The sequence below is a fragment of the Myotis daubentonii genome, chromosome X (assembly GCF_963259705.1).
Source record: "Myotis daubentonii chromosome X, mMyoDau2.1, whole genome shotgun sequence".
In the NCBI taxonomy this organism is placed as follows: Eukaryota; Metazoa; Chordata; class Mammalia; order Chiroptera; family Vespertilionidae; genus Myotis; species Myotis daubentonii.
In genome coordinates this window covers 111,252,311-111,278,329 of record NC_081861.1, presented here as the reverse complement: position 1 = coordinate 111,278,329, position 26,019 = coordinate 111,252,311, and the positions used below count along the sequence as shown (strand labels likewise).

The 26,019-nt window shown below is 42.2% G+C and overlaps 2 protein-coding genes across 2 annotated transcripts; both read right to left on the bottom strand.

Moving 5' to 3' along the window:
* Positions 1-2,797: 2,797 nt before the first annotated feature.
* Positions 2,798-3,169, bottom strand: LOC132224997 (huntingtin-interacting protein M-like). The gene has a single exon (XM_059680200.1). The coding sequence runs from the start codon at positions 3,167-3,169 to the stop codon at positions 2,798-2,800; it is 372 nt and encodes a 123-aa protein (XP_059536183.1).
* A 7,005-nt stretch (positions 3,170-10,174) lies between these two features.
* Positions 10,175-10,546, bottom strand: LOC132224998 (huntingtin-interacting protein M-like). The gene has a single exon (XM_059680201.1). It carries the CDS (start codon positions 10,544-10,546, stop codon positions 10,175-10,177), a length of 372 nt encoding a protein of 123 aa, XP_059536184.1.
* Positions 10,547-26,019: the final 15,473 nt, after the last annotated feature.

Below are 26,019 nucleotides of genomic sequence, written 5' to 3'. Positions count from 1 at the left end.
GAGCACCACACCCTCTGCTAAGGAACAGCAGCTGTATGTGAAACCGCCCCCCACCAGACAGAAGAGGCACCACAGCTGTGAACAGCACCCACCAGAGGAGCTGCTGCCAACTGAAGAGCAGCTGCTACTGCAACCGCCCGAAGAGCAACCACAGACCAAGGAGTCACTGCCACCCAGAGAGCAGCCACTGAACGACTCAACGTCTAGATATGTCAGTGAGATCAAACATGGGTAGACAAAGAAACCCCCAAAGGAAAGAGAAGGAGGACTCTCCAGAAAAGCAGCTAATTAATACAGAGGCATGCAACATGACAGAAAAAGAATTCAGAATAAGGGTCCTAGAGTGCAGAAACCGGATGGAGGGAAAAATCGACAACCTCTGCAAGAAGCAAGAAGAAACAGATGAAAAAATCAACAACTTAAGTAAGACCCAAGAAGAAACGAAGAGTGATATAGCTGCAATAAAAAACACCATTGAAAGTATCAACAGTAGGCTAGGAGAAGCGGAGGACCGAATTAGTGAATTAGAGGACAAGGAAACAAAACACACCCAAAATGTACTGCAATTGGAGAAAAAAATTAAAATACAGGAGGAGAGCCTAAGGGAGCTTGGGGACAACATGAAACGAAACAACATACAAATAATAGGGGTACCAGAACAACAGAAAGATGAACAAGGATCAGAAAACCTATTCGAAGAAATAATGTCAGAAAACTTCCCTGAGGTGGGGAAGAAAAAAGTCACACAAGCCCAGAGAGTCCCATACAAGGTGAACCCAAAAAGACCCACACCAAGACACATCATAATTACCATGGCAAATGTTCAGGACAAAGAGAGAATCTTACAGGCTGCAAGAGAGAGACGGAAAGTCACATACAAGGGATCTCCCATTAGATTATCAAATGATTTCTCAACAGAAACACATCAGGCCAGAAAAGAATGGACAGAAATTTACAAAGTGATGCAAAGCAAAGGACTGAATCCAAGAATACTCTATCCAGCAAGGCTATCATTCAAACTTGAAGGGGAAATAAGAAGCTTCACAGACATAAAAAGGCTAAGGGAGTTTATCACCACCAAGCCAGCAATGCAAGGAATGCTAAAGGGACTGGTATAAAAAGAAGAAATAAAAAGCTCAGAAAGAAAACAGCCACACACACACACACACACACACACACACACACACACACACACAAGAAATGGCTACAAACAAGTACCTTTCAATAATAACTTTAAACGTAAATGGACTAAATGCTCCAACCAAAAGACATCGAGTGGCTGGATGGATAAAAAAACATGACCCATACATCTGCTGTCTACAAGAAACCCACCTCATTAGAAGGGACTCACACAGACTGAAAGTGAAAGGATGGAAAAATATCTTTCAGGCAAATGGAAAGGAAAAGAAAGCTGGGGTAGCAATACTTATATCGGACAAAATAGACCTCAAAGTGAAGGCCTTAACAAGAGATAAGGAAGGCCACTTCATAATACTAAAGGGATCAATACAACAAGAAGGTATAACCCTGGTAAACATATATGCACCCAATGCAGGAGCACCCAAATTCCTAAAAAAACTGGAAGATATCAAAGGAGAGATCGACAACAATACAATCATAGTAGGGGACTTTAATACACCATTGACAGCACTGGATAAGTCCTATAGACAAACAATCAGCAAAGATACAGCAATCCTAAATGACTCACTAGATCAGATGGACTTAATAGACGTCTTCAGAACACTTCACCCCAAAGCCAGAGAATATACGTTCTTCTCAGGTGCTCATGGGACATCTTCAAAAATAGACCACATATTGGGTCACAAGCAAAGTATCCCCAAATTCAAGAAGATTGAAATCATAAAAAGCGTCTTCGCAGACCACGATGGCATAATACTAGAAATAAACGACAATAAAAACAACCCAAAATACTCAAACACCTGGAAGCTGAATAGCATGCTATTAAATATTGACTGGGTTACCGATGAGATCAAAGAAGAAATTAAAATCATTAAGACTTGCTTGAATTTTAAGTCTTAGACCAGAGAGTAGCTTTTATATATTACTGTTTAAAGTAGCAGTATCCACAAAAGAGGACAAAATAATATATTGTAATGGCAGTTAAAGCACTACTTAATAATCCCTGCCTCAAGTCCTTTTTTTGTAATGGGGCAGTATATAAATAAATGAAATCAGCGGACTCTAACTCCTTTTATATATGTTTCTTTGTTTTTCCCCACCACTCCTCAGTCCTCCTGTAAAGCTCCAATCCCATGAAGTTCATGCCAACTGCTATGCTACCCTCTCTGCCACCCCCGTTGCCACCACTTCCTACGTTTAGACATTCCCAATTAGGAATAAATCCTTTGGCGCCTCAGCCATGGTCTTCAGGCCCACCCCAGTTACCACAATCATTCTGGGAGCCATCCCCCACCCCAGCCTTGACTTGTTCAAAACCCTTGCGAAAGTCTTCTCTTCCCCAACAACCTCGGCCAGTTACTCCCACCAGCGCCCCTCCCCGCGCACCGTCACCATTAGAAACTGCTCCCTTAAGTCCCCGATTCTACCATTCCCACACTGCCCACACCTTCTACCTTCCAGTTCTCCATGAGATATCTCCTGGATGTCTCGCAGCTACTTCTCCCACCAAATGACAGAAACAGCGGAATCAGAAGTATTGCGGTGCTGTTCAGTCCTTTAATGACATTAGTTGACAACAGAACCTAGCTTCCTCAGCTAGGCGACATTTAGCTTGGGCTGCTCCAATGACTCTTGCCAGGCTCGGGGACGCAGGCTTTCAGCCTCTTCTAGATGCACGCTTTGGGTCGAACAGAGTGAAGGCTGCATCACGGTAGCGCGGCGGCACTTCATGGCTGTTGGCTGCCCTCTCCGCCTCTGGCTCGGCAGTCGGCGCACTGGGCACACTTGGCGCACTTGGAGCACTTGGCGCACGTTGGTTGTTGACCTCCATGCCCACCATCTCCACGATGTAGTCCGTCAGGGAGTCGAGCATGACCATAACCAAGTCATTTGCGCCGGAACTTTGATCTTGATTCTGTTGATTGTTTTGAAGAAGGCGATCCACGTAGGTCAAAGGAGACTGCAACTCGGCGGTTAAATCGTGGTCTGGAGTCTTGGTGGAGTTCGCAGGGCTTTGATTTTGTGACATGGTTGTTGATTTCAGTCCGATCAGCCCTTCTTAACTGTACGTATAGCTGGACTAGGTCTTTGAAGACACCACCGCTCAGCTCTGCGTCTTAGATCTCTGCACTCTAGCCCCTCATTGGTCAGGGAGCCCTTTATGACATCCTGGACTTTGGGTCGTCATAGGTGTCCATTGTGACCTCATCAGACCTCAGCCTAGAAATGTCCCCTACAGGGACCTGTAACTCTAGCGACTGGCCCCTGACTTTTGAGGGAACTGTCATTTTCTGCTTGATTCTAACATTGTAAAAATAAATGTGTTTCAATAGAAAACTTTTCCCATCTTAAGGACACAATTCCATGCCATCTGATTCTAACCTTACATTGTCTTTAAGGTCCTTTACAACCTTGGATTAGTTGTAGGTTACTGATAAACATGTAAACTGTCTTGTCTAGCAGATATTAAATTGTCCCCCTGTGATGATGTCAGGAAACCAGTTTTACATCCATTTATACATTCATTGAAATGTTCTTGATTAATATTCCCATATCTAAATTTGTTTTCTCTTTTCAACCAGTTATAACACCTTGCCATTCCCTCATTGAGAAAATAGAATCTTTTAACACATGTTCATTTTATATCTGTATGAATGTTTTGGTTTTTTACACCTTTTGAAAAATATATTGTAATCATTTTGGAAGTCACAATGAGTTGCTCAGTAGATTCATCTGTCAGAATCAGGTAGATGTTGTTGAGCCTCATTTTTAAGAATCATTTTAAGCCCAGATGTGCTTTTTCTTGGCTGTCCTAGGTGAAGCCAAAGCACCAAGAGATGTTTATTTTTGTTTTTTGTTTTTTTTATCATTTTCATTTTCCTCTCTACTAATATTGTGTTTCTGCTTTGTTTTTGGTTCATTTATAGCTGATCACAGTCATAAATATGTCTATTCCAAAAGAGAGAATGTAGAAGGAAGAAAGGAGTCTCTGACCCAAGCAACTTCAATATTGAAGCACACAAACCTCCATAGCTTCAAGGCCTGGAAATGATCATTGTTGAGGTGAGGCTCTTCCTTCTGATCCCATGAATTCACCTGGCTCCACAGCTCTGCCCTCTATGTTCTGCACTCAGAATCATCTTTCCTTTTGAATTGAGCACATGTTTGCAGTTGAGTAGTTTATCAGCCCATTTTCTGCTTGTCAACACCTGGAAGTACCACAACCTTCTATCATTTCATCCTCTGTCTATTCTTTCAGTTAAAAATGACATTGTTTCTGTTGATTTAACATATGCAAAAATCCTGTAGTCTCCCATGTATGTCGTGGGGATTCATGTCCTTAGACAAGAAGCTCCTTCCCACATCCCTCTTGGAAAATCTCATCTCTATTTGTTGCTTCTGCTAAGATAGCTGGGAACATCCATGATTCATATCCTATATTGCTTCAAAGAGCCCTCTGAATACTCTGACCTTTTGATTCCTCAGCTGTACTAGCACATGGATGACTAGCTACATTCTTTTTTTTTTTTTTTAAATATATTTTATTGATTTTTTACAGAGAGGAAGAGAGAGAGATAGCCAGAAACATCGATGAGAGAGAAACATCGACCAGCTGCCTCCTGCACATCCCCCACTGGGGAAGTGCCCACAACCCAGGTACATGCCCTTGACCGGAATCGAACCCGGGACCCTTCAGTCCACAGGCCGACGCTCTATCCACTGAGCCAAACCGGTTTCGGCAACATTCTTGATTTTATCTCCATGGGACACTTTCCTGACAGTGAATCCTCTCATTTTAATGTCCTTCACAATCTGGATAGGCTGAGAATTTCTTGTATCTTCATGTACTGGTTCTTTTTTGCTTAACAGTTCTTCCCTCAATTTATGTATTTTCTTTAAAATAGCAAGAAAAAGCAATGTCACGCCTTCAACACTTTCCTTGGGAACCTGCTCAGCTACATGTTCATTGTTACAATTCACCTGTGATTTCTGCCCCTAGATAACAAGAATTTCCTCTCCTCCAGATTCCAATATTTTCCCTCTAAATCTTCACCAACAACATCTGATATTCATATGTTTATCAATAGTCTGTTTTTGATGATTAGGTATTCTCTAAGACAGTGGTTCTCAACCTTCCTAATGCAGCGACCCTTTAATACAGTTCCTCATGTTGTGATGACCCCCAACCATAAAATTATTTTCGTTGCTACTTCACAACTGTAATTTTGCTACTGTTATGAATCACAATGTAAATATCTGATATGCAGGATGTATTTTCCTTGTTACAAATTGAACATAATTAAAGCATAGTGATTAATCACAAAAACAATATGTAATTTTATATGTGTTTTCCGATGGTCTAAGGTGACCCCTGTGAAAGGGTCGTTCGACCCCCAAAGGGTTTGCGACCCATAGGTTGAGAACCGCTGCTCTAAGACAATAAAGGCCTTCTCAGCTGTGCTCCTCACTTCCTTTTTTAAATTAATCTTTATTAGAGAGACAGAAGATGGCGGCGATATAGGTAGACGCGTCCCAGGTCGTGTCCCGGAGCAAATGGAGTGAGCAGCTGAAACTAGTAACACCCACGCCGAATTGGCGAAATTGCTCAGCTGGTGAGACCATTTGCAGCCTGGAAGAGCAGAACTCCCCTGGAAAGGTAAAAAAAACAGGGATTTGGACAGGAAGGTTTGCCAGACCTCTGAGCCAAGAGAGTCGGAGGGAGACCGCGTGGCAGACAGCCGCGTCCCTTGGGACAGGCACAGCCCCTGACTGGGGGAAAGGAGAACCGCGGGATTCCTGGCGCCGCCTGGGGAGTTGAGAGCTGGGTTCTGTGATCACGGAGGATTGAGCCTAAAGGGGGCAGCCTGAAGAGCTGACCAGACCATGCAGTCCTGGTAAGAGAAGAAGCTTACAGAAACCAAGCCTTCCCTGTTTCCGCGGCCGGCGTTTGTTTGTTTGTTTGTTTGTTTGTTTTCACTGAATCCTGTTCATGGGACATTTCGGATACAGACACTCACCTGTGCTGAAGAGAGGGAGAGTGTGCAGAGGAGTGGAATCTGGGGAGAGACTGGGGAGAGAGGGGGAGCCGGGAGAGGTGGTAGCGAATTGAGTGCTGAGACACCCCTGAGCCCAGGACTGGGGCAGCCATTCTCTCCTGAGAGTGAGACTCCTCCCCCCAGCCCCCAGGCAAGGAGCACAGCCACACCCAGATTCCACCCTGAACAAGATCAAGGATTAAAATAATCTGATCAGTCCCTGGGAGTTAACAGGGTCTGGCCTATAGAAGGATTTTCAATGCTATATAGCCTCAGAGGCCAACCCCAGAACACTGCCACCCAGAGGCTGAGCCACAAGCTGACTGTTTGCTAAACACAAAATAAGGCAGTCTGAGAAACAAATAAGGCCTGCTTTGAAATAAGGACTGTGGTTTACAACACAGAGGAACAGTGTATCACAGGGAAACTCAACACTCTCCTGATTACCTGGCAGGACTAAAGGCGAGCCAGACTGAAGAATAGAAGAACCGAAGGACCTTCACTACTGCAATTTTTTTCTTCTTTTTTCACCTTTTAACCAAGAAACCAATTTTTTTTCTTTTTTCTTTTTTTTTCTCCTTTTTTTTTCCTTCTTTTTTTTTTTCTTCTTTTTCCATCTTCTTTTTCCTGATTTTACCCTTTTAATTACTACCTTCTTATTTTTGAACCAGCATTATCACTGCTACCATTTTACCATCTTTTAAAGTGCCATTTTATTGTCTCTTTATTTTACTTTGGGATTAGTGTTCTCCATTCTATTTTCATCGTTATATTATTGGTTGTTTCTAGTTTGCATCCATCTACAGGGAGCTGTTGCTGGAATTTGCTGGGATTCGTGGCAGTTCTATAGGAGTATTCTCCTCATATAAAAAGTCTCTTCCCCTCTTCCACTTCATTCTCTTTTTTCGCTCTTTTTTTTTCTTTTCTTTTCTCGCTTTTATTTTCCCCCCTTCTTTTTCCCAATTTCATTTTTGCACTCCCCTTTTTGATCCCTACTTTTCTTTTCTTTTTTCTCTTTTATCTTTATCTCTTCCTTCTTCCTTATCCCCTAATTCTCTTTATTCGGGTGGTCACCTTTATTTGGGGTTATTAATATTGTGAATATATTTGTGTTTAGTGCCTGGTACGTGGTGCCTTGTTGTGTTGTATTTTGTGCCCTTAAATCAACGCAGCAGATCCGAGCAATAGCAGCCTACTGAGCACCACACCCTCTGCTAAGGAACAGCAGCTGTACGTGAAACCGCCCCCCACCAGCCAGAAGAGCCACCACAGCTGTGAACAGCACCCACCAGAGGAGCTGCTGCCAACTGAAGAGCAGCTGCTACTGCAACCGCCCGAAGAGCAACCACAGACCAAGGAGTCACTGCCACCCAGGGAGCAGCCACTGAACGACTCAACATCTAGATATGTCAGTGAGATCAAACATGGGTAGACAAAGAAACCCCCAAAGGAAAGAGAAGGAGGACTCTCCAGAAAAGCAGCTAAGTAATACAGAGGCATGCAACATGACAGAAAAAGAATTCAGAATAAGGGTCCTAGAGTGCAGAAACCGGATGGAGGGAAAAATCGACAACCTCTGCAAGAAGCAAGAAGAAACAGATGAAAAAATCAACAACTTAAGTAAGACCCAAGAAGAAATGAAGAGTGATATAGCTGCAATAAAAAACACCATTGAAAGTATCAACAGTAGGCTAGGAGAAGCGGAGGACTGAATTAGTGAATTAGAAGACAAGGAAGCAAAACACACCCAAAATGTACTGCAATTGGAGAAAAAAATTAAAAGACAGGAGGAGAGCCTAAGGGAGCTTGGGGACAACATGAAACGAAACAACATACGAATAATAGGGGTACCAGAACAACAGAAAGATGAACAAGGATTAGAAAACCTATTCGAAGAAATAATATCAGAAAACTTCCCTGAGGTGGGGAAGAAAAAAGTCACACAAGCCCAGAGAGTCCCATACAAGGTGAACCCAAAAAGACCCACACCAAGACACATCATAATTACCATGGCAAATGTTCAGGACAAAGAGAGAATCTTACAGGCTGCAAGAGAGAGACGGAAAGTCACATACAAGGGATCTCCCATTAGATTATCAAATGATTTCTCAACAGAAACACATCAGGCCAGAAAAGAATGGACAGAAATTTACAAAGTGATGCAAAGCAAAGGACTGAATCCAAGAATACTCTATCCAGCAAGGCTATCATTCAAACTTGAAGGGGAAATAAGAAGCTTCACAGACATAAAAAGGCTAAGGGAGTTTATCACCACCAAGCCAGCAATGCAAGGAATGCTAAAGGGACTGGTATAAAAAGAAGAAATAAAAAGCTCAGAAAGAAAACAGCCACACACACACACACACACACACACACACACACACACACACACAAGAAATGGCTACAAACAAGTACCTTTCAATAATAACTTTAAATGTAAATGGACTAAATGCTCCAACCAAAAGACATCGAGTGGCTGGATGGATAAAAAAACATGACCCATACATCTGCTGTCTACAAGAAACCCACCTCATTAGAAGGGACTCACACAGACTGAAAGTGAAAGGATGGAAAAATATCTTTCAGGCAAATGGAAAGGAAAAGAAAGCTGGGGTAGCAATACTTATATCGGACAAAATAGACCTCAAAGTGAAGGCCTTAACAAGAGATAAGGAAGGCCACTTCATAATACTAAAGGGATCAATACAACAAGAAGGTATAACCCTGGTAAACATATATGCACCCAATGCAGGAGCACCCAAATTCCTAAGAAAAACTCCTGGAAGATATCAAAGGAGAGATCGACAACAATACAATCATAGTAGGGGACTTTAATACACCATTGACAGCACTGGATAAGTCCTATAGACAAACAATCAGCAAAGATACAGCAATCCTAAATGACTCACTAGATCAGATGGACTTAATAGACGTCTTCAGAACACTTCACCCCAAAGCCAGAGAATATACGTTCTTCTCAGGTGCTCATGGGACATCTTCAAAAATAGACCACATATTGGGTCACAAGCAAAGTATCCCCAAATTCAAGAAGATTGAAATCATAAAAAGCATCTTCGCAGACCACGCTGGCATAATACTAGAAATAAACTACAATAAAAACAACCCAAAATACTCAAACACCTGGAAGCTGAATAGCATGCTATTAAATATTTACTGGGTTACCGATGAGATCCAAGAAGAAATTAAAATCATTAAGACTTGCTTGAATTTTAAGTCTTAGACCAGAGAGTAGCTTTTATATATTACTGTTTAAAGTAGCAGTATCCACAAAAGAGGACAAAATAATATATTGTAATGGCAGTTAAAGCACTACTTAATAATCCCTGCCTCAAGTCCTTTTTTTGTAATGGGGCAGTATATAAATAAATGAAATCAGCGGACTCTAACTCCTTTTATATATGTTTCTTTGTTTTTTCCCACCACTCCTCAGTCCTCCTGTAAAGCCCCAATCCCATGAAGTTCATGCCAACTGCTATGCTACCCTCTCTGCCACCCCCGTTGCCACCACTTCCTACGTTTAGACATTCCCAATTAGGAATAAATCCTTTGGTGCCTCAGCCATGGTCTTCAGGCCCACCCCTGTTACCACAATCATTCTGGGAGCCATCCCCCACCCCAGCCTTGACTTGTTCAAAACCCTTGCGAAAGTCTTCTCTTCCCCAACAACCTCGGCCAGTTACTCCCACCAGCGCCCCTCCCCGCGCACCGTCACCATTAGAAACTGCTCCCTTAAGTCCCCGATTCTACCATTCCCACACTGCCCACACCTTCTACCTTCCAGTTCTCCATGAGATATCTCCTGGATGTCTCGCAGCTACTTCTCCCACCAAATGACAGAAACAGCGGAATCAGAAGTATTGCGGTGCTGTTCAGTCCTTTAATGACATTAGTTGACAACAGAACCTAGCTTCCTCAGCTAGGCGACATTTAGCTTGGGCTGCTCCAATGACTCTTGCCAGGCTCGGGGACGCAGGCTTTCAGCCTCTTCTAGATGCACGCTTTGGGTCGAACAGAGTGAAGGCTGCATCACGGTAGCGCGGCGGCACTTCATGGCTGTTGGCTGCCCTCTCCGCCTCTGGCTCGGCAGTCGGCGCACTGGGCACACTTGGCGCACTTGGAGCACTTGGCGCACGTTGGTTGTTGACCTCCATGCCCACCATCTCCACGATGTAGTCCGTCAGGGAGTCGAGCATGACCATAACCAAGTCATTTGCGCCGGAACTTTGATCTTGATTCTGTTGATTGTTTTGAAGAAGGCGATCCACGTAGGTCAAAGGAGACTGCAACTCGGCGGTTAAATCGTGGTCTGGAGTCTTGGTGGAGTTCGCAGGGCTTTGATTTTGTGACATGGTTGTTGATTTCAGTCCGATCAGCCCTTCTTAACTGTACGTATAGCTGGACTAGGTCTTTGAAGACACCACCGCTCAGCTCTGCGTCTTAGATCTCTGCACTCTAGCCCCTCATTGGTCAGGGAGCCCTTTATGACATCCTGGACTTTGGGTCGTCATAGGTGTCCATTGTGACCTCATCAGACCTCAGCCTAGAAATGTCCCCTACAGGGACCTGTAACTCTAGCGACTGGCCCCTGACTTTTGAGGGAACTGTCATTTTCTGCTTGATTCTAACATTGTAAAAATAAATGTGTTTCAATAGAAAACTTTTCCCATCTTAAGGACACAATTCCATGCCATCTGATTCTAACCTTACATTGTCTTTAAGGTCCTTTACAACCTTGGATTAGTTGTAGGTTACTGATAAACATGTAAACTGTCTTGTCTAGCAGATATTAAATTGTCCCCCTGTGATGATGTCAGGAAACCAGTTTTACATCCATTTATACATTCATTGAAATGTTCTTGATTAATATTCCCATATCTAAATTTGTTTTCTCTTTTCAACCAGTTATAACACCTTGCCATTCCCTCATTGAGAAAATAGAATCTTTTAACACATGTTCATTTTATATCTGTATGAATGTTTTGGTTTTTTACACCTTTTGAAAAATATATTGTAATCATTTTGGAAGTCACAATGAGTTGCTCAGTAGATTCATCTGTCAGAATCAGGTAGATGTTGTTGAGCCTCATTTTTAAGAATCATTTTAAGCCCAGATGTGCTTTTTCTTGGCTGTCCTAGGTGAAGCCAAAGCACCAAGAGATGTTTATTTTTGTTTTTTGTTTTTTTTATCATTTTCATTTTCCTCTCTACTAATATTGTGTTTCTGCTTTGTTTTTGGTTCATTTATAGCTGATCACAGTCATAAATATGTCTATTCCAAAAGAGAGAATGTAGAAGGAAGAAAGGAGTCTCTGACCCAAGCAACTTCAATATTGAAGCACACAAACCTCCATAGCTTCAAGGCCTGGAAATGATCATTGTTGAGGTGAGGCTCTTCCTTCTGATCCCATGAATTCACCTGGCTCCACAGCTCTGCCCTCTATGTTCTGCACTCAGAATCATCTTTCCTTTTGAATTGAGCACATGTTTGCAGTTGAGTAGTTTATCAGCCCATTTTCTGCTTGTCAACACCTGGAAGTACCACAACCTTCTATCATTTCATCCTCTGTCTATTCTTTCAGTTAAAAATGACATTGTTTCTGTTGATTTAACATATGCAAAAATCCTGTAGTCTCCCATGTATGTCGTGGGGATTCATGTCCTTAGACAAGAAGCTCCTTCCCACATCCCTCTTGGAAAATCTCATCTCTATTTGTTGCTTCTGCTAAGATAGCTGGGAACATCCATGATTCATATCCTATATTGCTTCAAAGAGCCCTCTGAATACTCTGACCTTTTGATTCCTCAGCTGTACTAGCACATGGATGACTAGCTACATTCTTTTTTTTTTTTTAAACATATTTTATTGATTTTTTACAGAGAGGAAGAGAGAGAGATAGCCAGAAACATCGATGAGAGAGAAACATCGACCAGCTGCCTCCTGCACATCCCCCACTGGGGAAGTGCCCACAACCCAGGTACATGCCCTTGACCGGAATCGAACCCGGGACCCTTCAGTCCACAGGCCGACGCTCTATCCACTGAGCCAAACCGGTTTCGGCAACATTCTTGATTTTATCTCCATGGGACACTTTCCTGACAGTGAATCCTCTCATTTTAATGTCCTTCACAATCTGGATAGGCTGAGAATTTCTTGTATCTTCATGTACTGGTTCTTTTTTGCTTAACAGTTCTTCCCTCAATTTATGTATTTTCTTTAAAATAGCAAGAAAAAGCAATGTCACGCCTTCAACACTTTCCTTGGGAACCTGCTCAGCTACATGTTCATTGTTACAATTCACCTGTGATTTCTGCCCCTAGATAACAAGAATTTCCTCTCCTCCAGATTCCAATATTTTCCCTCTAAATCTTCACCAACAACATCTGATATTCATATGTTTATCAATAGTCTGTTTTTGATGATTAGGTATTCTCTAAGACAGTGGTTCTCAACCTTCCTAATGCAGCGACCCTTTAATACAGTTCCTCATGTTGTGATGACCCCCAACCATAAAATTATTTTCGTTGCTACTTCACAACTGTAATTTTGCTACTGTTATGAATCACAATGTAAATATCTGATATGCAGGATGTATTTTCCTTGTTACAAATTGAACATAATTAAAGCATAGTGATTAATCACAAAAACAATATGTAATTTTATATGTGTTTTCCGATGGTCTAAGGTGACCCCTGTGAAAGGGTCGTTCGACCCCCAAAGGGTTTGCGACCCATAGGTTGAGAACCGCTGCTCTAAGACAATAAAGGCCTTCTCAGCTGTGCTCCTCACTTCCTTTTTTAAATTAATCTTTATTAGAGAGACAGAAGATGGCGGCGATATAGGTAGACGCGTCCCAGGTCGTGTCCCGGAGCAAATGGAGTGAGCAGCTGAAACTAGTAACACCCACGCCGAATTGGCGAAATTGCTCAGCTGGTGAGACCATTTGCAGCCTGGAAGAGCAGAACTCCCCTGGAAAGGTAAAAAAAACAGGGATTTGGGCAGGAAGGTTTGCCAGACCTCTGAGCCCAGAGAGTCGGAGGGAGACCGCGTGGCAGACAGCCGCGTCCCTTGGGACAGGCACAGCCCCTGACTGGGGGAAAGGAGAACCGCGGGATTCCTGGCGCCGCCTGGGGAGTTGAGAGCTGGGTTCTGTGATCACGGAGGATTGAGCCTAAAGGGGGCAGCCTGAAGAGCTGACCAGACCATGCAGTCCTGGTAAGAGAAGAAGCTTACAGAAACCAAGCCTTCCCTGTTTCCGCGGCCGGCGTTTGTTTGTTTGTTTGTTTGTTTGTTTTCACTGAATCCTGTTCATGGGACATTTCGGATACAGACACTCACCTGTGCTGAAGAGAGGGAGAGTGTGCAGAGGAGTGGAATCTGGGGAGAGACTGGGGAGAGAGGGGGAGCCGGGAGAGGTGGTAGCGAATTGAGTGCTGAGACACCCCTGAGCCCAGGACTGGGGCAGCCATTCTCTCCTGAGAGTGAGACTCCTCCCCCCAGCCCCCAGGCAAGGAGCACAGCCACACCCAGATTCCACCCTGAACAAGATCAAGGATTAAAATAATCTGATCAGTCCCTGGGAGTTAACAGGGCCTGGCCTATAGAAGGATTTTCAATGCTATATAGCCTCAGAGGCCAACCCCAGAACACTGCCACCCAGAGGCTGAGCCACAAGCTGACTGTTTGCTAAACACAAAATAAGGCAGTCTGAGAAACAAATAAGGCCTGCTTTGAAATAAGGACTGTGGTTTACAACACAGAGGAACAGTGTATCACAGGGAAACTCAACACTCTCCTGATTACCTGGCAGGACTAAAGGCGAGCCAGACTGAAGAATAGAAGAACCGAAGGACCTTCACTACTGCAATTTTTTTCTTCTTTTTTCACCTTTTAACCAAGAAACCAATTTTTTTTCTTTTTTCTTTTTTTTTCTCCTTTTTTTTTCCTTCTTTTTTTTTTTCTTCTTTTTCCATCTTCTTTTTCCTGATTTTACCCTTTTAATTACTACCTTCTTATTTTTGAACCAGCATTATCACTGCTACCATTTTACCATCTTTTAAAGTGCCATTTTATTGTCTCTTTATTTTACTTTGGGATTAGTGTTCTCCATTCTATTTTCATCGTTATATTATTGGTTGTTTCTAGTTTGCATCCATCTACAGGGAGCTGTTGCTGGAATTTGCTGGGATTCGTGGCAGTTCTATAGGAGTATTCTCCTCATATAAAAAGTCTCTTCCCCTCTTCCACTTCATTCTCTTTTTTCGCTCTTTTTTTTTCTTTTCTTTTCTCGCTTTTATTTTCCCCCCTTCTTTTTCCCAATTTCATTTTTGCACTCCCCTTTTTGATCCCTACTTTTCTTTTCTTTTTTCTCTTTTATCTTTATCTCTTCCTTCTTCCTTATCCCCTAATTCTCTTTATTCGGGTGGTCACCTTTATTTGGGGTTATTAATATTGTGAATATATTTGTGTTTAGTGCCTGGTACGTGGTGCCTTGTTGTGTTGTATTTTGTGCCCTTAAATCAACGCAGCAGATCCGAGCAATAGCAGCCTACTGAGCACCACACCCTCTGCTAAGGAACAGCAGCTGTACGTGAAACCGCCCCCCACCAGCCAGAAGAGCCACCACAGCTGTGAACAGCACCCACCAGAGGAGCTGCTGCCAACTGAAGAGCAGCTGCTACTGCAACCGCCCGAAGAGCAACCACAGACCAAGGAGTCACTGCCACCCAGGGAGCAGCCACTGAACGACTCAACATCTAGATATGTCAGTGAGATCAAACATGGGTAGACAAAGAAACCCCCAAAGGAAAGAGAAGGAGGACTCTCCAGAAAAGCAGCTAAGTAATACAGAGGCATGCAACATGACAGAAAAAGAATTCAGAATAAGGGTCCTAGAGTGCAGAAACCGGATGGAGGGAAAAATCGACAACCTCTGCAAGAAGCAAGAAGAAACAGATGAAAAAATCAACAACTTAAGTAAGACCCAAGAAGAAATGAAGAGTGATATAGCTGCAATAAAAAACACCATTGAAAGTATCAACAGTAGGCTAGGAGAAGCGGAGGACTGAATTAGTGAATTAGAAGACAAGGAAGCAAAACACACCCAAAATGTACTGCAATTGGAGAAAAAAATTAAAAGACAGGAGGAGAGCCTAAGGGAGCTTGGGGACAACATGAAACGAAACAACATACGAATAATAGGGGTACCAGAACAACAGAAAGATGAACAAGGATTAGAAAACCTATTCGAAGAAATAATATCAGAAAACTTCCCTGAGGTGGGGAAGAAAAAAGTCACACAAGCCCAGAGAGTCCCATACAAGGTGAACCCAAAAAGACCCACACCAAGACACATCATAATTACCATGGCAAATGTTCAGGACAAAGAGAGAATCTTACAGGCTGCAAGAGAGAGACGGAAAGTCACATACAAGGGGTCTCCCGTTAGATTATCAAATGATTTCTCAACAGAAACACATCAGGCCAGAAAAGAATGGACAGAAATTTACAAAGTGATGCAAAGCAAAGGACTGAATCCAAGAATACTCTATCCAGCAAGGCTATCATTCAAACTTGAAGGGGAAATAAGAAGCTTCACAGACATAAAAAGGCTAAGGGAGTTTAACACCACAGAGCCAGCAATGCAAGGAATGCTAAAGGGACTGCTATAGAAAGAAGAAATAAAAAGCTCAGAAAGAAAACAACCACACACACACACACACACACACACACACACACACACACAAGAAATGGCTACAAACAAGTACCTTTCAATAATAACTTTAAACGTAAATGGACTAAATGCTCCAACCAAAAGACATCGAGTGGCTGGATGGATAAAAAAACATGACCCATACATCTGCTGTCTACAAGAAACCCACCTCATTAGAAGGGACTCACACAGACTGAAAGTGAAAGGATGGAAAAATATCTTTCAGGCAAATGGAAAGGAAAAGAAAGCTGGGGTAGCAATACTTATATCGGACAAAATAGACCTCAAAGTGAAGGCCTTAACAAGAGATAAGGAAGGCCACCTCATAATACTAAAGGGATCAATACAACAAGAAGATATAGCCCTGGTAAACATATATGCACCCAATGCAGGAGCACCCAAATTCCTAAAAAAAACTCCTGGAAGATATCAAAGGAGAGATCGACAACAATACAATCATAGTAGGGGACTTTAATACACCATTGACAGCACTGGATAAGTCCTATAGACAAACAATCAGCAAAGATACAGCAATCCTAAATGACTCACTAGATCAGATGGACTTAATAGACGTCTTCAGAACACTTCACCCCAAAGCCAGAGAATATACGTTCTTCTCAGGTGCTCATGGGACATCTTCAAAAATAGACCACATATTGGGTCACAAGCAAAGTATTCCCAAATTCAAGAAGATTGAAATCATAAAAAGCATCTTCGCAGACCACGATGGCATAATACTAGAAATAAACTACAATAAAAACAACCCAAAATACTCAAACACCTGGAAGCTGAATAGCATGCTATTAAATATTGACTGGGTTACCAAGGAGATCAAAGAAGAAATTAAAAACATCCTGGAAACTAATGACAATGAAAACACAACAATCCAAAACCTATGGGATGCAGTGAAACCAGTCCTGAGAGGGAAGTTTATAGCGCTACAGGCCTATCTCAAAAAACAAGAAAAAATGGTAGTAAATCACCTAACTCTACAACTCAAAGATTTAGAAAGAGAGCAACAAGAAAACCCCAGAGTGAGCAGAAGGAAGGAGATAATAAAGATTAGTTCAGAAATAAATGACATAGAGACCAAAAAAACAATACAGAAAATCAATGAAACCAAGAGCTGGTTCTTTGAAAGGATAAACAAAATTGACAAACCTCTAGCCAGACTTACCAAGAAGCAAAGAGAGAGGACCCAAATAAACAAAATCAGAAATGATAGAGGCGAAATAACAACAGACCCCACAGAAATACAAATGATTGTTAAAAAATACTATGGACAGCTCTACTCCAACAAACTAGACAACCTGGAGGAAATTGCCAAATTCCTAGAAAAATACAACATTCCAAAACTCAATCAGGAAGAATCTAATAATCTCAACAGGCCAATAACTATGGAAGAAAGTGAAGCAGTCATCAAAAAGCTTCCTTCAAACAAAAGCCCCGGACCAGAGGGCTTCACAGGGGAGATTTACCAAACATTCAAGGAAGAACTAAAACCTATCTTCCTCAGACTACTACAAAAATTTCAAGAGGAAGGAACACTTCCAAGCTCATTCTATGAAGCCAGCATCACCCTAATACCAAAACCAGGTAAAGACAACACAATGAAAGAGAATGAGAGGCCAATATCCCTCATGAACATAGATGCCAAAATCCTCAACAAAATCTTAGCAAATCAGATCCAGCAGTACATCAGAAAGATCATACACCATGACCAAGTTGGATTTATCCCAGGGATGCAAGGATGGTACAATATCCGCAAATCAATAAACGTGATACATCACATAAACAAATTGAAAGAAAAAAACCACATGGTCATATCAATTGATGCAGAAAAAGCATTTGACAAAATTCAACACCCATTTTTGATAAAAACTCTCAGCAAGGTGGGAATTGAAGGATCATACCTCAACATAATAAAAGCCATATATGACAGGCCCACAGCCAGCATCATACTCAACGGACAAAAACTAACACCTTTTCCCCTAAGAACAGCAACAAAACAGGGATGCCCCCTCTCACCACTCCTGTTCAACATAGTACTGGAAGTGTTAGCCATTGCAATTCGGCAAGAAGAAGAAATAAAAGGCATCCAAATTGGAAAAGAGGAAGTAAAACTGTCCTTATGTGCAGACGACATGATATTATACATACAAAACCCTAGAGACTCCATCAAAAAGCTACTGGACTTAATACATGAATTTGGCAATGTAGCAGGATACAAAATTAACCCCAAGAAATCTGTGGAATTTCTATACACCAACAATGAACTTTCAGAAAGAGAGATTATAAAAACAATCCCATTTACCATTGCACCAAAAAAAGTAAGTTACCTAGGAATAAACTTAACTAAAGAGGTAAAAGACCTCTACTCAGAAAACTACAGGACATTGAAAAAAGATATAGAGGAAGACATAAACAGATTGAAGATCATACCGTGTTCATGGATTGGTAGAATCAACATCATTAAAATGTCCATACTACCCAAAGCAATCTATAAATTCAACGCATTTCCCATTAAAATACCAACAGCATACTTCAGAGATCTAGAACGAACTCTCCAAAAATTCATCTGGAATAAAAAAAGACCCCGAATAGCTGCAGCAATCCTGAAAAAGAACAAAGTAGGTGGTATCTCAATACCAGATATAAAGATGTATTACAAAGCCACTGTTCTCAAAACTGCCTGGTACTGGCACAAGAATAGGCATATAGATCAATGGAATAGAATAGAGAGCCCAGAAATCGGCCCGAACCAATATGCTCAATTAATATTTGACAAAGGAGGCAAGAACATACAATGGAGCCAAGATAGTCTCTTCAATAAATGGTGTTGGGAAAATTGGACAGATATATGCAAGAAAATGAAACTAGACCACCAACTTACACCATACACAAAAATAAACTCAAAATGGATAAAGGACTTAAATGTACCACAGGAAACCATAAAAATTCTAGAAGAATCCAAAGGCAACAAAATCTCAGACATATGCCGAAGCAATTTCTTCACTGATACGACTCCTAGGGCACTTGAAACGAAAGAGAAAATTAACAAATGGGACTACCTCAAAATAAAAAGCTTCTGCACAGCAAAAGAAACCATCAACAAAACAACGAGAAAACCCACTGTGTGGGAAAACATATTTGCCAATGACATATCAGATAAGGTCCTAATCTCCAAAATTTATAGGGAACTCATACAACTTAACAAAAGGAAGATAAACAATCCAATCAAAAAATGGGCAAAGGACCTAAATAGACACCTTTCAAAAGAGGACATTCAGAAAGCCAAGAGACATATGAAAACATGCTCAAAGTCACTAATCATCTGAGAGATGCAAATCAAAACAACAATGAGGTACCATCTCACACCTGTCAGACTGGCTATCATCAACAGATCAACAAACGACAAGTGCTGGAGAGGATGTGGAGAAAAAGGAACACTTGTGCACTGCTGGTGGGAATGCAGACTGGTGCAGCCACTATGGAAGACAGTATAGAGTTTCCTCAAAAAACTGAAAATGGAACTCCCATTTGACCCTGTGATCCCACTTCTAGGAATATATCCCAGGAAACCAGAAACACCAATCAGAAAGGATATATGCACCCCTATGTTCATAGCAGCACAATTCACCATAGCTAAGATCTGGAAACAGCCTAAGTGCCCATCAGTAGATGAATGGATTAGAAAACTGTGGTACATCTACACAATGGAATACTATGCTGCTCTAAAAAAGAAGGAACTCTTACCATTTGCAACGGCATGGATGGAACTGGAGAGCACTATGCTAAGTGAAATAAGCCAGTCAATGAAGGAAAAATACCACATGATCTCACTCATTCATGGATAATAGAGACCATTATAAACTTTTGAGCAATAATAGATACAGAGGCAGAGCTGCCTCAAACAGATTGTCAAACTGCAGCGGGAAGGCCAGGGAGGGTGGGGGTGCAGGAGGTAGGGGGGTAAGAGATCAACCAAAGGACTTGTATGCATGCATATAAGCATAACCAATGGACATAAGACACCGGGGGATAGGGGAGGCTAGGGGACTGTCTAGGGCGGGGGGAAAAAATGGACACATATGTAATACCCTTTTTAATACTTTAAGCAATAAATAAATCAATAAATCAATCAATCAATCAATAAATAAATAAATAAAATAAAAAAATAAAATTATTAGGCATGCAAAAAAAAATGTAAATGCATAAACCCACAGGGATAGCAGAGAACAGGAGATTCAACAATGATGCAGGGGACATAAAAGGAAAAAACAAAGAAAAGAAAGAAAGATGGGGAAGAAATACCTAGGATAATGATGAATAAAATCTCAAGATGAAAGTTGTTCAAAATACCTAAAAAGCAACAACTCCAAATTGGATCAAGAAGACAAAAGAAAGAGTATCACCCAGAAAATAAAATCAATATCTGATGTGCAAGCTGAGATTTCTTTTAGTCTATAGATAGAATTTGGGGATGAATTAGTGATCAAATCATAAAAAAAAAATAGAAACAAAGCTAATTCTGAAAAATGCCAACTCCTGGAAATACAAGAAGTTGAACAAAATGTGTAAGTATAGTATAGTATGTAATTTAGCAATAGATAATAGTCACATCCTATCTAATAAAAGAGTAATATGCAAATTAACTGTCACTCCGCAACAAAGATAGCGGCGCCCATAGAGGCTGGGCAGGATGCTGGCGGTGTCACCCCAGCAACGTGAGCCCAGCAGGCAAGCGGGCTGCAGGCAGCACCCAACAGGGCCTGCTGGGCAGTTGCCATGGCGATCCCTGAGCAGACAAGTGGGCCCACAGGCAGCACCCAGCAGGGCCTGATGGGCAGTCCCGCGGAGACCGGGAAGCAGGCAATCGGGGCCGCAGGCAGCACCCAGCAGGGCCTGCTGGGCAGTGGTGACTGCGAGCAGGCAATCAGGGCCCATAGGCAGCATCCAGCAGAGCCTGCTGGGCAGTGGCGGCAGCAACCTGCAGACAGTACCCAGCAGGGCCTGCTTGCCCATCCCAGTGGTGTGGAGCAGGCAGGCCCCTCAGAGAGCAGAGAACCATGGGGAGTGGGCTCAAGCTGTCAGTGGCACATCCCCTGAGGGCTCCCGAATTGGAGAGGGTGTAGGTCGGGCTGAGAGACCTCCCCCCACAGCCCTCCCCCCGCCTCCCCCCCCCATGCATGAATTTCATATACCAGGTCTCTAGTAATAATATAAACACAGATTATTGACTGAATTTTAAAAAGCATAATTATATTTTTTAGGGGATCTGAAACATAGAGAAGTATCTTAAAATGTTTGTGTGTGTGTGTGTGTGTGTGTGTGTGTAAGGGAGAGAGAGAGAAAGAGAGAAGGAGAGAGATAAATCATTGCCTTTCTTAGCAAAGCAATAGATAATGTCAAAAACTAAAACATTAAATCCTTAAGAGGCATGTTATCTACAAATAAAAATACCAAAAGAAACAGCTAAAAGAATTGAAAGTGGTTCTTTCGGGAAAGCAAAAATCAAAAATTAAAAGGGACAGGAGATGACAGCCTGTTTATATAATACCATTTGAAAAGTATTCATTAACTGAAATAAATTTAAAATTCCAAAAACCAAAGTTATTTTAAAAGAGCAAAATACAAAGAAATATACATGAATATATGTTATGCATCCATTGAGATAATTATCTGATATTTTAGTTTATTGACATGATATAGTAATTGGTTTTTCAAAATTTAAACTACTAGTAAACTTGAATTCCTAGAACAAACTCATTTGGTCATGCTGTATTATGTTTATCGTTATATTCAATTTTCTAACAATTTGTTAATTTTTACATTGCATCTAGGTTAATGAGGAATACTGGAATGCCTTTATCAGAGTAATGCTGGCCTCATAAAATGAGTTGGGACATGGACCCATCTTAATTTTATGAAAAAGCTTGTGGAGAACTAGTTTTAGTTCATCCTTAAATCAAATAGTTGGTAGATTGCACTAATGAAGCCACCGGGGCTGGGATTTTCTTCATAGAACAGAGTTTTATTATAACTTCTGTAGTTTTTAATAAATAAAACTAGAACTACTCCAGTTTTCTGTTGTTTCTTGCATGAAATTTTGTGGTGTGTGACTTCAAGAGAATTGGCCTAATTATCTAACTTTCCAAGTTTATTAGTACAAAATTATTCACAATATTCCTTTATTTATGCCTATTAAAGCACCTGTAGCTGCTGTAATGTCTATTTGTTCATTCCTAAAATTGGAGTCCTAGAGGCCCAGTGCACGAAATTCGTGGGGGGGGGGGAGGTCCCTCAGCCCGGCCTGCACCCTTTCCAATCCGGGACCCCCCAGGGAATGTCCAACTACAATCCAGGACCACTGGCTCCTAACCGCCCACCTGCCTGCCTGCCTGATTCCCCCTAACTGCTCTCCTCTGCCGACCTAATCACCCCTAACCACAGTGGCTTTGTCCGGAAGGAGGACCAGACAACCGGAAGATGTCTGGTTGACCTGGTCTAATTAGCATATTACCCTTTTATTAGTATAGATTCTTTCTTCTCTCCCTTTTTTTCTTCTCAGTCAGACTAAAGATTTATCAGTTTCATTGACCCTTGTAAAGCATAAGTGTTTCTTTCCACTGATTTTTCTTTTATTTCTTTACTCACTACAACACTAATTCCTTCCTTATTTTTAGAATTTCCTTTCTTAATGCTTACTTTGAGCTAAAATTTTTCTTTTTCACTAGTTTCTTAAGATTGAAGCTTAGATCATTGATTTGACATTTTCTTTTTCTCTAATACAACCGTTTACTCTAAAAAAAATTCCCACCATGTATTATTCTGGCTATACCAACAAATCTTGATGTATTTTATTTGTATTTAATTTAGTTCAAAATATTTTATAATCCCAATGTGGGATCTTGCTTGAGCCATGTTTTATTTAAAGTATATTATTTAATTTTCAAATATTTGGGATTTTCCATATCTTTCTGTTATTAATTTCTACTTTAATTTTATTGTAGCCAGAGAACATGCTTTGTATTATTTCATTTGAATCCAATTAAATTTATTGAGATTTGTGTTGTAACCTAAAAAAAAAAAAAATAGGAAGCATGGCCCTGGCAACAAAAACTTGGTCTTCCCCCTCCCCACCTGCCTGCACACACACAGACACCATGGTCACACAGTTTCAGTGCATGGGCCCCTCTCTGAGTGCACTGCCCTGGCAAATGGCTCCCAGGTGCCTCTGTGAGCCACCACTGGGCACGCACCAATCTAACCAAGAATGCAAGGCCCTGGCAGCAAAAACTGAGTCTTCCCCCTCCCCAGCTGCTGATCACTGGACACAGCAGTTGTGCCTTTCTAGTACACAGGCCTCCTGAGCCCCGCCACCCCAACAGGTGGCTCCTGGGTGCCTCCATGAGCCCTGGTTGGGTGCTCGTGAATCTAACCAAGGATGTAAGGCAGCAAAAATTGGAACTTCCCCCTCCCTGGCTGCTGATCTCCCAACCCCACAGTTGTGTCTTTCCAGCACACAGGCCTCCTGAGCCTGCTGCCCCTACAGGCAGCTCCTGGGTGCCTCTTTGAGTCCCCGATGGGCATGTTCATATCCAAAAAAGAGTGCAGTAGAAATTCAGACTTCCCCCTTCTCAGCTGCCAACCCCTGGTCACTGCAGTCGCACTGATCCAGCATGCAAACCCTCTGAGCCTGCTGTACTGGCAAGGCACAACCCTGGCTGCCGACATCCAGTCCCCATGGTACTGCTGCTCCAGCACACAGACCCCCTGAGCCCACTGCCCCAGAGAACAGTTCCTGAGCACCTCTGTAAGCAGCCACTGGGTATGCATATCCAATCAAGGGTGCACATCTCCCAAAGCAGAAACTGGGACTTTTCCCTCCATGGGGCCAGTGGCACACCACAAGCACTCCGATCCAGCATGTGGGCCCCACAAACACACACCCCTGGCAGAGGGCTCCTGGTCTGTGAGCTACCACAGCTCCCTCAGCAGGATACACATCTCCCTCCCAGCTGCCTACCTCTGGACACCTTGGTGAGTTACTAAGGACTTGCCTCCCTGGAAAAGGTCACATTGTTTCAGCCACAGACTCCAAGATTCCCACATCCCCAGCTGCTGGCTCCTAAACCCGTTGTGATTCAGAGAGGGAAATCACTTTGGCCAGAGTCCCACTGCCTCAACCACAGACTACAAGACACCTGCCCCCCACTGCCACGAGTTTCGCAATCCTCGTAGTCAGTTGCAGAGTGATGCTACTCCAGCAAGAGTCACACAACAATGGGCAAAGTCACAGTACCTGAGCCTCAGGCGGCGAAACTCCTTCCTCCTAGGCCTTGGACTCTGGAAACCCACAGTGAACACATACCAGTGATATTTCAGGCGACCCTTTCCATGAGAGCTAGAATCATGATCACATCCAAAATAGCTCACACAATGAAGCTGGGGGTGAGTCACATTGCCAATCCATGATGAGACTTCATCCACAAATAAGAGACTAACATTCAAGAACCAACTACATCAAGAGAACCCAAATAGCTCAAGTAGAGAGCTCTGCTAGATCACCAAGCCCAGGAGACCTCAGAGACCACACCACTGGGTCCCCAAAATCACCAACTACATATCACCACCCTCAAAAGAACCTGGGTAGCAAAACAGTTGGGTCTAAGACATAGAAACAATTAAAACATTATAGCAAAAAATGGGGAGACAAAAAACAATCCCCAAAGGAAAGAAAAAGAGGAGTCACTAGAAAGGAAGTTAAATGAAATGGAGGCGAGTAACATGTCAGAGAAAGAATTCAGAGTCATGGTTATAAGGATGCCCAAATGGCTGGATGATAAATACACACAACTCAATAAGAATTACAAGGAGCTGAATGAGAATGTCACCAACATGAAAAGTAACCAAGAGGAGGTGAAGCATGACATAGCTGCAATAAAGAACACAATGGAAGGCTTAAACAATAGACTAGAAGAGGCTGAGGACCACATCAACAAATTAGAAGACAAGTTAGGGAAAAAACTGCAGAAACTGGTAAGGAAACTTAAAAAGCAGGAGGAGAGCCTAAAGGAGCTTTCGGACAACATGAAATGAAATAACATCCTCATAATAGAGGTACCAGAAGTAGAGGAAGCAGAGTAAAGAATAGAAAACATATTTGAAGAAATAATGATAGAAAACTTACCTGATGTTGGCAAGAAAAAACAAAACAAAACAAAAAAAACATAAGTCCTAGAAGCACATAGAGTCCCCCAAAAAGATTAACTCAAAAAGACTGACACCAAGACACATCATAATTAAATTGGCACATATCAACGACAAAGTAAGACTCTTAAAGGCTGACAGAGAGAGACAAAAAGTTACCTACAAGTGATCTCCCATTAGAATATCAACATATTTCTCAACAGAAACACACCAGGCCAGAAGGGAATGGAATTAAATATACAAAGTGATGCAAAGCAAGGGTCTGAATCCAAGAATACTATACCCAGTAAGGCTATCATTCAAAATTGAAAGAAAAATCAGGAGCTTCACATACAAAAATGGGCTAAGAGAGTTTATAACCACCAAGCCAACAATGCAAGAAATGCTAAAGGGACTTCTGTGAAAAGAAGAAATAGAAAGGTAAGAAGGAACACAAGCATAAAAAATAAAAATGGCGACAAACAAGTACTTATCAATAACATTAAACATAAATGGATTAAATGCTCCAAATCAAAAGACATAGGGTAGCTGAATGGATAAGAAAACATGACGCAGCCTCAGGATGCACCCCCTGCCTGGTGGGGCTTGATGGGGACCTCAGACCTTGCCCCCTCCCTGCCCCAGTGCCAGGCCGGGGGACCTGAGTTTGCACCTCCCACCCGGAGGGGCTTAATGGAGGATGTGAGACTGCATCCCCCACCTGGCTCTTGGATGGAGTATCTGAGGCTGTGCCCTACACCTGGCACTGGGCTGGGGGACCAGAGGGGCTTGCTTGATGGGTGTGGGGCAAGCCGGGTCTGGTTCTCACCCAATGGTGGTGGGGCTGGCCGGGTCTAGGTCTCCTATATTTTTTAAGTGTGTGCAGGTGGTGGGTGGGGACTTGACTCTAGGTCCTGTGG

Coding starts and splice junctions, on each gene's coding strand:
- LOC132224997 (XM_059680200.1), bottom strand. CDS start 3,169: ATGTCACAAAATCAAAGCCCTGCGAACTCCACCAAGACTCCAGACCAC.
- LOC132224998 (XM_059680201.1), bottom strand. CDS start 10,546: ATGTCACAAAATCAAAGCCCTGCGAACTCCACCAAGACTCCAGACCAC.